The following is a 12532-nucleotide window of genomic DNA, read 5'->3' on the forward strand; positions in this document are numbered from 1 at the left end:
CTGTACGTGTTTTATCGCACCACTGAGTGATGTGATGTGATTTGGTGCTTCTTATGCTATGGCATTCTCCTTATAGAATCGGAATGAACTGATAAAATCAGAATTTATTCATTATTTATTGAATGACCTATCAGCAGTAAGCAGGATGAAGACAGGACATTCAGCCAGTGATGAACTGTCACTGTGCAGTGTTTCTGCTGTTGTGTTTATTAAATCTGGGTGTGGTCAGAAGGTGGCAGCACCGTCCTGCTTACTGTACAAGCCAACTCCAGCCTGCTCTTAGATTACTTCCTCCTGGCCAAGAGGTCATGAGTCCAAAACATGTCTGCTTTCCAGAAGTGAGGGGCCAGAGAAATTGGAAAGGGGGAGCTGTCTTTAGCCTGACGGTAGTTTTAGCAATTGTTCCAGCCATATAGGTATTACCCATTAACTCCAGGAAACTTTCATTGCATATATGTATAGTCTGTGTGTGTGTGTGTGTGTGTGTGTGTGTGTGTGTGTGTGTGTGTGCACCATCAATCACTGAAGTAAGCACATCAACTTCAACTGGAATAACTACAGTAGTCATTTCATCATTGGACTTAAGGTGAATATTTTCAGATCCAAACATGGTTCTGACCTGAGCAGCTTGGCCACCGTAAACCTGCCATACTATTTGCTCTGGAGGGATGTGAAGCAAGTTGTCAGTTTGTAACAGAATATCAGGTGTCAAAGTGACGGAAAGTCATGGTCATGGGAGGCCTCATTCTTTCTGTGTCTGGATAGGAATAGAAGCAGTACCGAGATATGCCTGCTTTCAACTAAGTAGGCTAAAAAATGCTGATGTGGCGCTAGGTCGTTACTGCCCCTTTGGATATGCTATAACCTCGTTATCAGTGTCCGAGCCTCCCGGGCAGAGAGGTGTGAGGAATGTTGCAGTACAGTTTGCTTCTTGCCCCTTTCTGCTACCATGAGACTGATTTAAAGTAAAAACCCAATTAAAAATTAGGTGCAACTAAGGAATCCAGCTACAATCACGGTAATGGGATTAATCAAAAATGGAAAATACTATGCTTCGTGAATGAGCTTATTGGTTAGAACTTGGCTGACTGTGTTTGCTTCTGTAAAACTTGGCTAAGCAAGGTTTATAATCTCCCCAGTAGGGCTGCACAATTAATCATATTTTTGTCACAATTACAATTTTGGCTTCCCAAGGTCAAATTTTCCTGATAAAGCGATATTTTAAATGCGTCATTCCGTTCATAGAATGCTCTGTTCTTTTTTTTTTTTGCAAAGCCCATCATCCGCTCCGTAAACCCCTGTCTGATCATGAGCCAGTCAGAGTTGTTCCCTGCACTGCGCAGTTTAGTTTCTAGATGGAGACAGAGGACAGAGTAACGGGAGGAAAATCCCACAACAACTAGCAGTTGGTCGTACGTCGGCCTCAAGGTTAGTAAAATGCAACATTTTGTCCCGTCTGTGTTTTTCAGACAACAGCAGTGACCAGTGCTAGTTGGGGCTAGTTAGCTCACAGTAGGGCTGCATGATCATGGCCAAAATGATAATCATGATTATTTTTGATCAATATTGTGATCACGATTATTCTCATGATTATTTGTTGATTTTAACCAAAACAAATTGTATCATCACATAGGCTCAGAGAGACGGCTGACTCATTATGAACAGGTCCAGCACGGGTTGAAAGGCAGATACACATGTCGTGTGTATGAAATGTCTGTATCGTCATTGTGCTGCATTTTTATGGACTATTAAATTCTGGCCATGGGTCACATCTCTGGCCCAGGTCCAGCAGCTCCGTCTCACAAGCTGTTACTCTACCAACTGAAGTTAGTTGCGTTCAATAACTTCTTCTGTGTTCTTTGCCGTGGCGGCCGCGATGGCAGTTACCGATGGAAACACTAGTACAAATACAGGTTTGCCCCTCATATTTAACAATACACAGGTGTGTTAATAACAATTAAAACTGTGGACAAATGCCAGAAATGTAGACCGGCAGCCGCTGTGGGGGGGGGGGGCTGCGCGGAGAGTAAGAGGAGAGAGAGTAGAGGAGAGATCCAACACAGGCACGGCTTTACAGAAGAAATGGGTCATGTAACGCAAAATTAAACCATATCCATATAACAACCTTGCCGCGTTTGCGAGGAGGTTATGTGCACCGGGGCATCCTAGAGGTAAGTATTACTCGCACCCTAGAGCCTGTGAGCTAACAGAAGCTAACTAGCACCGCCACCAACTAGCACTGCTCACTGCTGTTATCAGAATAACACAGACGGGACAAAATGATGCGTTTACTGGTAAACTGGTAAACCTTAAGGCCGACGTATAAACGACTGCTATCTGTTGAATTGTCCTCCCATTACTCTGTCCTCTGTGACTGTCAACATCTAGAAACTAAGCTGCACGATGCAGGGAACAACTGACTGGCACATGAGCAGACGGGTTTACGGAGCGGTAGATGCGCTTCTATAAAAAGCGTTCTATGAAATGACTAATTTAAATAAATTGCTCAATCACGCAAATTTGATCGGGGGAAGTCAAAATAGTGATCGTGATTAAAATTCGATTAATTGTGCAGCCCTAGCTCACAGGGTGCTAGTTAGTGTATTTTAGCTCACAGGGCTCTAGGGTGCTAGTTAGTGTCTGTTAGTTCACAGGGCTCTAGGGTGCTAGTTAGTGTCTGTTAGCTCACAGGGCTCTGGGTGCTAGTTAGTGTCTGTTAGCTCACAGGGCTCTGGGTGCTAGTTAGTGTCTGTTAGCTCACAGGGCTCTGGGTGCTAGTTAGTGTCTGTTAGCTCACAGGGCTCTAGGGTGCGCGTTAGTGTCTGTTAGCTCACAGGGCTCTAGGGTGCTAGTTAGTGTCTGTTAGCTCACAGGGCTCTGGGTGCTAGTTAGTGTCTGTTAGCTCACATGGAATAGCTAACAGACCGATGGAATAAAATCCTGCAGCGCATGCAAGGTCCCCCTGCTCAACCCAGCACATGTCCAGGCCCGATGACATCTGGATGATCCAGAGGAGGAATGGGAGAAGGTCATGTGGTCTGATGAGACAGAAATAGAGCTTTTTGGTCTAATCTCCAGGCGCTGCCTTTGGAGGAAGAAGAAGGATGAGTACAACCCCAAGAACAGCATCCCAACCGTGAAGCATGGAGTTAAAACTCTCCGTGATTCTGAAGTAATTTTGCAATTTCACGTGGGTTATTCTCATTCTTATGGCTGATCCTTGTTTTTTGTAATGTCCTCACAACACCAAAACACATTTATTTCATATAATAAAATGCGTGTGATGCACTCAACACCCACTCAAATAGATTGTGTGCTCCAATGCCCAACTGAAGATGTTAGTCAAAAAAGCTTGAACAATCAGGCGACCTGGTGGCCTGGGGGTTGGAGACACTAACCTGGCAAATTAAATAAACAAAAGAGGTTACACAATTTGAATTTTAACCTGAACTTGGCATTTCTTTGACCACTTGAAAATATTTTGAGCAATATGGGTAGTATGCACATCCCCACTGGTGAGGTGCAGGGCAAAAAGGGTCTGGAGACCAATGAAAATGATGAATGAGATGCCCTCAGTATCAGTAGAGTGTAGATATTTCCCATTGAGCTCCCCTTTATTTTGACTTGTCTGGATATCAAATGGTTAAATGGTAATGTTGCTAATAATTTTATAGTTTTACTGCTCATCCTCACAGTAATTATACATTATATCTATCAGAACATTATCTATCCTAATTTGCACATAAAAAACCAAAGGGGATTGAAATGAGACCAGTTCAAATGGCCTGTGGTTTGTGAGCTCTCTTGTTTTGGACCTTAACTCATTCTATTAGTAGCCGGTGCAGCTGGGGTTTCCGTTGACATTTGCAATGTAGACATGATCAATAGAAAAATTTGGGAATTACATAATACTGCAGAGTTTACAGTGTCAGCTTCATTATGAAGCATTTCTGTGCAGTGTAAACATACAGCATGGTTTTCCTGTTGTGGATTGTAGGTGACACAAGGTTTTGTTTGTGACTCTTTATGGCCTGGTGGTAGTATGCAGGTCTATATATACACATAGAATATCGTCGTTAACCGCTGTCAGCAGCTGCCCTGGCAGGCTATTTTAAGCACTACGATGTGTAATATCAGTAGAGGTAATGCACTGAGCAGCGTGATGTTTTTAACACTTCAAGCTTCACCTGCCCAGTCCCCTCACACGTTTGCACACACACCTTTCATCCTCTGACCAAGAGAGCTATGTCCCAACAAGCATGCCCCCGGCATAACGACAGCTCTCCAGGGGCTTTGTCCGCTTTCAGCCCCAGTTGAATGAAGTAGTCAACAGGCCAGCGCCATAGGGAACACTTTAAAGTAGGTCAGACTTGTTCAGAGATAAAGCTCGGCCAAATAGAGTGGTTAATAAAGGTTTTTGTAACCTGTACCATTAATAGGTCAGTTGTCCACATGACTATCATCATTTATAGTTGCTTTGCTGTTGTATGTGTTTTTCTGTGCAAGCTTCTTTTGTGTTTGGATAGTGTGTGCATTCAATAAACAAGTATTGTGTGTGTGTGTGTGTGTGTGTGTGTGTGTGTGTGTGTGTGTGTGCCATGGCTGACATCAGTACTATTCAGCTGTATACAATGTTAGCAACTAGACAATATTACTTTTACGCCGTCATTTGACAAGATGTCTTAGCATTTTGACTGTCTTGGTCTAAGTAATGCTAAAGACAATTTTTACATAGATGGCAATGATTTATTCATTGATGGATTTAAATAGATTTAAAACAGGTTAATTATTTTGATTAAGTAATCACCTTTTGAAGGACACAGAGCTGAATGTTCTAGAGCCTGACCGATAAATCGGCGGGCCGATGTTACCGTCCGATAATGTCCCGAACTGTCCGTATCGGCATTCATAAAGGCAAATTTTTATTTTTTAAATAATCATTCATCAGAATCATTTATCATCACATGAATGATTTTGATGAATGAATATTCACTCAACGTTCAACCATGTTATGAGTGTTGGCGTTGCATCGTTTGTTCACCAGAGGATGCTCTACAACGTCCCTGTTGGTAAAACAGATTTTTTTTGTTTGTTTTGTTATTGTGTTTTTGTTAAAGTTTCATATCTTAAGTTTGTATTTTTATACATTTTATTTGTCAGAACTTTAATATATTTTAAAGTTCTGTTGTGCCAAAACAAAGTATTATATTATTTTAGTGACAACTCATAAATAACTACAAATGACTAATGTTAGGGAAATCCGTTTATGTTTTGTTACGCGTTTCTGGATAAAAAAAAAAAAATGTATATCAGCCGATATATCAGAATATTGGATTTTTAAATAACCAAATATTTTGATTGGTATCAGCCTTAAAAACCCTTTCTCTGTCGGGCTCCAGAATGTACTACGTGGTGTGAGGACTACACTTTTAACAATTGTAAGTTTGTTTCAGTAAATATTCCAAATTGATTGAGAAAAACTAAATTTAGAATTAGCCATATTTCATGCGTATTTTTTATTTTTTTCTCTGTATTTTCAGATGTTTTGTTTTTTTATTTCTGGGTTTGTGTTTTGTATTTAAATTGTACAGCTCATTCCTTAATTATAATTAGATTGTTCGAATCATTTTATAATAATGCATTGATGAAAATAGGAAGCATTGTTATGAATAATGGTGCTGCAGTGAACAGACTTTCAAAGTGGAAATATCAGTTTTGCGTCAATCAGTAGAAAGTTAAGAACCTGCTAAATTGACTTTATTGAAATTTAGACAGTTTAAAATCAATAATAATGCTAGAACATTTGTGCACAGACTCCCTTTTCTGTCTGCTAAACAAGACCATTGCTCATCTGTGCCACTCTGCAATCATTACTCATTTAAACCCTAATCAAGATGACAAGCCCTTGATATACTGTCTACTGAGGCAACAGATTTATTCCTGTGTGAGCCGCATCCCAGTGGCTTAGCTGACAGCTCTGACTGCTCATCACCACTCAGCTAATTTGTCAGGTTTTTTTCTTCTTTTGGAAACTCTCATCACTCTGACACCAGTTGATAGGATGTTTGGTACCACTTGTGTGATGTTAAGGGAGATCAAATGAAAATGAAGTCATAAGACCTGTTAGGTAAGCACTGTGCTGGTGTTCACTGGACTCCATTTCAAAATTATAGCCTTTTTAAATATTACATTGTTGTCCAGCAGCCGGTCATATGGTAATTTAGGAGGCAATTTGGCCTTGTATGCTCTGATTAATTTGGCACGCAAATGGGAAATTAGTTTGGACGCATTGTTCGGTGACTTGGAAAATGTTCATGAAAAAGAACCTTGATAAGATCATGGATTGTGATCTGCTTGAGAAAAATCAGGACATGTTTTTGCCACATTTTCCATCCCTAGTTCAGTGTTAGTCATTATGGTATTTATTTAAGCAAATTCTTGGTATTCAAACAACAAAACATACACTGGAAATGAAACTGATCCAGGATGTTTTCATCCAACTATTTTGGGGCTGAAATTTACACCTATACATACATGGTTATGCAATGTATTTTAACCTTTTGCTGCACACCTAAAATAACCATAGTCAAGCAATATACAGAATGACAGAGCACAGTCGGGTCCTGCTGACAGACCAGCCTGAGGGACGCACAGATCAGATATTCTGGATCAGCACTACTTCTAATACTAACATCATAAAATGGTTCCTGAGCCCTGGGCAGATGTGACTGAGACCCCGTTTACACTTGGTATGTTGTCAAATGCGCCCCAGACCACCTCGGCAAGTTGTTTCAGTGATCGGATCACAATGCATCTTGGTAGTTGTTCAAACTTGTGTTAGCACGGTCCACTTCCAATCGTCCAAGATGCTTTTTAAAACCAAGTGTGAACAGGGTCTAAACACAATACACAGTATATTATTGGCGGAAAAAAACTGTAACAACACATAAAACATAAATCACAATCTAGTAAACATTAATTCGATCCAAAGAGTGTGCTAATGAGTAATTTGACTGGTTCCACTTCTGTCATTGATGTTAAACACTGAAGAACAATCCTAATCAAATGTCTTGAATCTGAATGACCTGGTAGCCTTCCAGCTCTCTAAAGCTCAGAGATGTGCTGTTTGCTGGACTTACAGCAGCAAAAAGAATGATTGCAACCTGTTGGAAACCACCACACGACCTGTCTTTCCACATGTGAACCCTCTCCTATGTGGTTTATTTGGAACTCTCCACGGCGCGGATTAATGGTGCCCCGGGGAATACTCTGGACACGCTGCGCAGCATCGGTGACTCTGTGAGGTCCGGACTGTAGGCTTGTGCTACAGCCCGGACCTAACTTGCGCAGGTCTTTGGTCCCTTGTCTTGTGTCTGTCTGTGTGTGTGTCTGTTCCTGTGTGTGTTGTTTTGTCTCCCTCCCTCCCGTCTTTCCTCTGTTTAATTATTATTATTTCTATATTTTGTACAAAGAATTCTTCGTCTCAGTGTTACTTTGTTTAATGTAATTGTTTGTCACTGTTTATTAAAAAAAGAAAAGAAAAATGTAATCACAAAAAAAATTAATCCTAATCAGGTCCAGTCAGCTAGGTTTATGGGTTGGTATCAGCACAGTTATTTAAATATGGAAATCAGTACTGGGAAAGAATAAGTGGAATCTATGCCTCTCTGTCATGTTGATACCATATGAGCATCATACCTTATGTTTCCTCTCTTTCTTGCTCTGTTCCAGGTGCCAATGAAGTTTCCACCTCCAAGAAGCCTCGCCGCAGAGGCCTTCTTGACAGTCTCTTCTGCTGTCTATGTCGCAAAGAATCAGAGCCACCTCCACTAAAAAACAACACCCCCCTCTTGGTAGAAGAAAATGGGACTCTGTCAAAAGTAAGTTTTCCTCTTAACATCCCTTTCTCACTTTGTTGCGATTATAAACTTTCTGTTCTCCTTATCGTCTTTGAGCAGCATGTGTTCAACATGATTGACAGCTGGTGAAGCATGAAATATGTTTTAGTGCCTCAAAGCTTTTCATGTTTACAACAGCACCTCTGCTTGGAAGTAGTACAGCAGTGCTGAAAAATCCTCCATGTTAAGACATCTATCAAGATGACTGGGCGTCATGGTCAGAAGGGCAGACACGGTGTAAATATTACAGAGATGTGTGACCTGAAGACCACTGCAAAAATCTGCACTGTAGATGTGCCACGAGCAAGGCACATTACATAAATAAATAAGAGCATACGTTCTTTCCTGGACTCATAAAGGATTTATTTTAGACACCAATAATTATCAATTAATGATGAAATACTGTATTAATAAATAGAGAATTAGTGTGTAATGCTGGTTTGAATAAGAAAAGTGAATTATTTACCAAAAACCATAAACAGTATGGTAACCACTATCAACATTTTTGGACAATTGACCATACTTCCTGTGGAAAATGTATTCTTGGAAAACAGCATGGTTTTGGCCGTTGTGGCCAAGACGTTCTCAGGTGTCAGTTTCAGATTTATGCCTTAGTTCAGCCTTTTATAGAGATTTGATATTCCAGAAGTTATTTGTCACGTCTTTCCAAGTCCCTAAAATAAATTGCTTGGTGTCTGGGAAAGGGGTGGGTTGAGTCAAGTGCTAGGCTCAGTTTTGGTTGTGACAAACTGTCATATCAACGTGCATGCTGCTCCTGTTGCTGTTACTCTCTCTGGGGGCTGTGCTCGCGGTGACTCCCCTCCCTCCGCCACTCACTAGTCATGTGACTATCCACTTTCTATGGACCCAGTCATTTGGACTTGGACTCTGCATGATCCAGAACCAAAGCATGGAGTAAAAACTTTGAACAAACTAAATCCAGACTAAGAAATCATTTCCTGATGTATTTGGAAAACTCTGAGCAAGGTAAAGTCTCCGGGGAAGGGCAGCTGTCTACTGAGACCATGCTTGCTGAACAATGCCAGGTTCCCAAATTAACAGAAGCGGACAATTTAACCAGCCCTTCAAAGGGAAGTGCTGAACTTGGCATACAGGTCCTTGTGGAATATGCTGAGCAGACTGTTGTCAGCAAAGAAATGGACCCTTCTATTCTTTGTGTGGAACACTGCAACATAAATAGAGAGGAGATGGAACCCTGTACATATTGCAATGGACACTCTGAGAGTTTTGAGCAATGCTCAGAAAGCGATGGATTTTTTGAATCCGACCCGAATGTTGATGAGTGTGAGACTTTAGGGTTAAGCCAACCATTTGACGAATGTGCTCAACACTTTGAGTGTTTTAGACCTTGCAAGTCCTCTGAGCACTGTGCTAATCATAGCTTAGCTTCCGAATGTAGTCCTTGCTGTGAACACTGTGCAGAACACCTCCAATTATTTCAGCAATGCAAGCCCTCTGATCAACAGTTTGAGTCTTCTGACTTTGAGCCAGATACATTGGCAGTGAACCATGATGGTTTTGGGCAGTGTGAAATGACTGATTTCATACCTGAATGCAGAGACCACCTTGACTTTCTGCAACATTACGAGTCTTGTGATCCGCAGTGTGAGTACTTTGAACCAGACACATCAACAGAGAACTCTCAGCAATGTGAAAGGACTGGTTTTACACCTAATGTCTCTGACTCAGAAGACTTACTGGACTGTGGCACGGAACATTTTGAGTATGATGAATGCACTAATGATTATGATGATGATGATGATTATCATGATGATGATTCTGAGGATGACACCTGTCAACCTGAGCAAGATGATGAGAACAATGAAGCCAAGACTATTGACGAAGAGTCCTTCACATTATCAGAGGATGTCGATTCCTCCGATTTTGACACACCTGTACATGTATATTTTGATGACCGTGAAGATGTTCACTTTGCAAGTGAATGCTGTGAGACACACCAGCTCACTGAGGAACACTCTCCAAATGACACTGCATTAAACATGTCTGCGCATCACTGTGAAATGTGTGAAACCGATTACTCTGAAACAAGCCAAGAGTACGATCAACAATGTGCTACTTCAAAGCAGTGTTCCTCAGAGTTTGGAATGGAAGAAGACGGTTCCTCTGATTGCTCTTCTATTGAAACCAAATCCTTTAAGACTTGTCCTGATGGCAGCATTCCTTCAGACATCTGCTCTGATTCATCTGGGGAATCCCAAAAGACCACTCAAGAATATTCAAGTGATGAGCATACACACTGGGAATCTTTTGAAGAAGATGACGAAATAGAACAAAGCAGTATTAACGGCAGTAATGAGGATCAAACAATAACACCTACTGTTGATAGTGTGATTGAGGATCACTTTGATCTATTTGACCGAGCCGACTATTGGGGAAACACGTTTTCACAAAAGCAACGTTACATCTCCTGCTTCGACGGGGGAGATATCCATGACCGCCTGCATCTTGAGGAAGTCCAATCTGAGGCACAGAAGCGTGCCAAAAATGTATACAAATTTAAAGAAATCAAAAAAACAATTGATGTCCTGGAAACCTATTTGGATCCTCTTGAAGAGGCATGTGAAGATACTAATGAGGAAGATGCAAGTCAGAGAGATGATGCCTCCACTGGGTCTTGTGAGTCAGAGGAACAAGCTGAAGACTGGATTAAAGAATCCGGATCAAGTTTATCAGGAGATGAAGTTGTTGATGATGAATCGGAAGTCTTTGCCCTTTATGAAGAGAATTGTGAGGAAGATGAGGACACTGCGCTTGACAGCCATGTTACTGAAATCTACAATGAAGAAGAAGCTGAGGTCTGCCTGCCCTCTGGTAATAAGGAGAGTATGAGTGCGCCATGTGCAGATGACATCTCTGTTGAAGGTGATGCTTATGAAGATGAAATCTTTGTTGCTGAGGAATATGAATCTTTTTGTGACAATGCCTCTGCCTTTGGACATTTACAGGCAACGGTTGTTGTTACTGAGCCTGAAGACAACGTTTTTATGGCCTGTTCAGAAAGGGAGCCATATTGGTTGCTGGTAGATCACGAGGAAAAGGAAGAGATGTGTGTGCCAGGTGTTGAGGAATACTATCTATATCAGCTTAAAAGCATTCAGTCATCTTTTAAACAAGCCCTGAATGGATTTATTATGGAAGGAAGATTATATGATCAGATGATTAATGGGGATGCTTCAAGGAACGAAAGAGAAGATGTTCTTTTATCCCTGAAAGCATCCAGAGTTGAAATTGCTGAAGTTATTGAATTTAGTGAGGATTTTGCCAACTACTCTGTTGTGGAAAAAACAACCAACAAACAAACTTCGGAATCAGAAGGGGACTGTGGACTAGGTGAAAAAGGAGGAGAAATAAAACCTACTTTAGATATTATTCACAGTGTTATCATACAACTTTCACCAAAGGAGGCAAGGACTGAGGAAAACAAGGCCTCCGAAAGTACGGATTCCAACGAGGATGAGTGGAGTGACGAGATATCCACTCAGCCTTGTGAATGCGAGTACTGCATTCCACCAATCGAGGAGGTATAGCTTTGCACCTTAGCTGTGAAGTGCTAGAGTAGATACAATTGAGGTTTTAGAACTGTGGGAGAAACCATAAAATATGTCAGAATGAAGTAAAATCTGTCACCAATGCTCTTGGTCTATTTTTAAATCATTAAGACTGTACCAGCAACTGTGGAAAGGTTACAAGAGCTCCCAGCTTAGCAGACTGTGTGGTATGTGTGTCAAACTCCATCATCCTCATGTGGCATTTCACTTTACACGGACAAACCCATAGATCAGTGTTAGAGACAGCAAATCTGCTCACACCAGCTTGTTTTTAGCATCAGAATCACATTAACAAACACCGATCTCCAGCCACTTGTTGAAGGACGGGCCACAGTATAGTGATATTTACATGCTCCGTCAACAGGGCAGCAGCTGTAGCATCCAAGGTTTCCTGTAACCCCTCACACTAACACCACAACACACTTCAGTCTCTTAATTAACAAGAAACACGCAAAGAATCTGCCGTAAGTCCTACACCTACAAATTGGGATGGTATTTATTTTGTATTATTTTATTTATTTTTATATATATATATAATACACACTGTGTGTGTGTGTGTGTGTGTGTGTGTGTGTGTGTGTGTGTGTGTGTGTGTGTGTGTGTGTGTGTGTGTGTGTGTGTGTGTGTGTGTGTGTATAAATATATTGTATTTATTTGTCACTGCTGCTCATGTTGGGGGCTTGAAGGCTCAAGGAGCATTAGGTCTAAACTCTTTTTGTCTTCAGGTTCCAGCAAAACCGCTGCTTCCCCGGATAAAATCGACTGATGCAGGAAAGATCTGTGTGGTCATTGATTTGGATGAAACACTAGTGCATAGTTCATTTAAGGTAAGCTGGCCTATGTGACTTACTTTTTCTCATAACTATACACTCTCCTGGGAAAGGTGACAGATGAACAACCACTAGCAGACACATATTCAAAAGGGATCATTAAATGGATCAGCATACCGAAAACATCAAATAACAAATAGTACATATTTCCCGATGGTTATAGCTTAATTCAAAGTATTCTGATGGTATAAGCTTTTGTTTTTTGGAAAAATGA

General features: G+C 41.0%; 1 protein-coding gene across 2 annotated transcripts in view; it reads left to right on the forward strand.

Moving 5' to 3' along the window:
- The window catches only part of LOC117952503 (carboxy-terminal domain RNA polymerase II polypeptide A small phosphatase 1-like), a 38193-nt gene that overhangs the window by 3158 nt on the left and 22503 nt on the right, over positions 1-12532 (forward strand). The window contains exons 2-3 of one of the 2 annotated variants that reach the window (XM_034884858.1): positions 7732-7880; positions 12214-12315. In XM_034884858.1, the coding sequence (XP_034740749.1) occupies positions 7732-7880; positions 12214-12315 (251 nt within the window). Of the gene's footprint in view, positions 1-7731; positions 7881-8487; positions 11462-12213; positions 12316-12532 lie in introns of those variants that run through there. The other variant, XM_034884857.1, reaches the window with a different exon arrangement.

Source organism: Etheostoma cragini, chromosome 11, assembly GCF_013103735.1.
Source record: "Etheostoma cragini isolate CJK2018 chromosome 11, CSU_Ecrag_1.0, whole genome shotgun sequence".
Lineage (NCBI taxonomy): Eukaryota > Metazoa > Chordata > Actinopteri > Perciformes > Percidae > Etheostoma > Etheostoma cragini.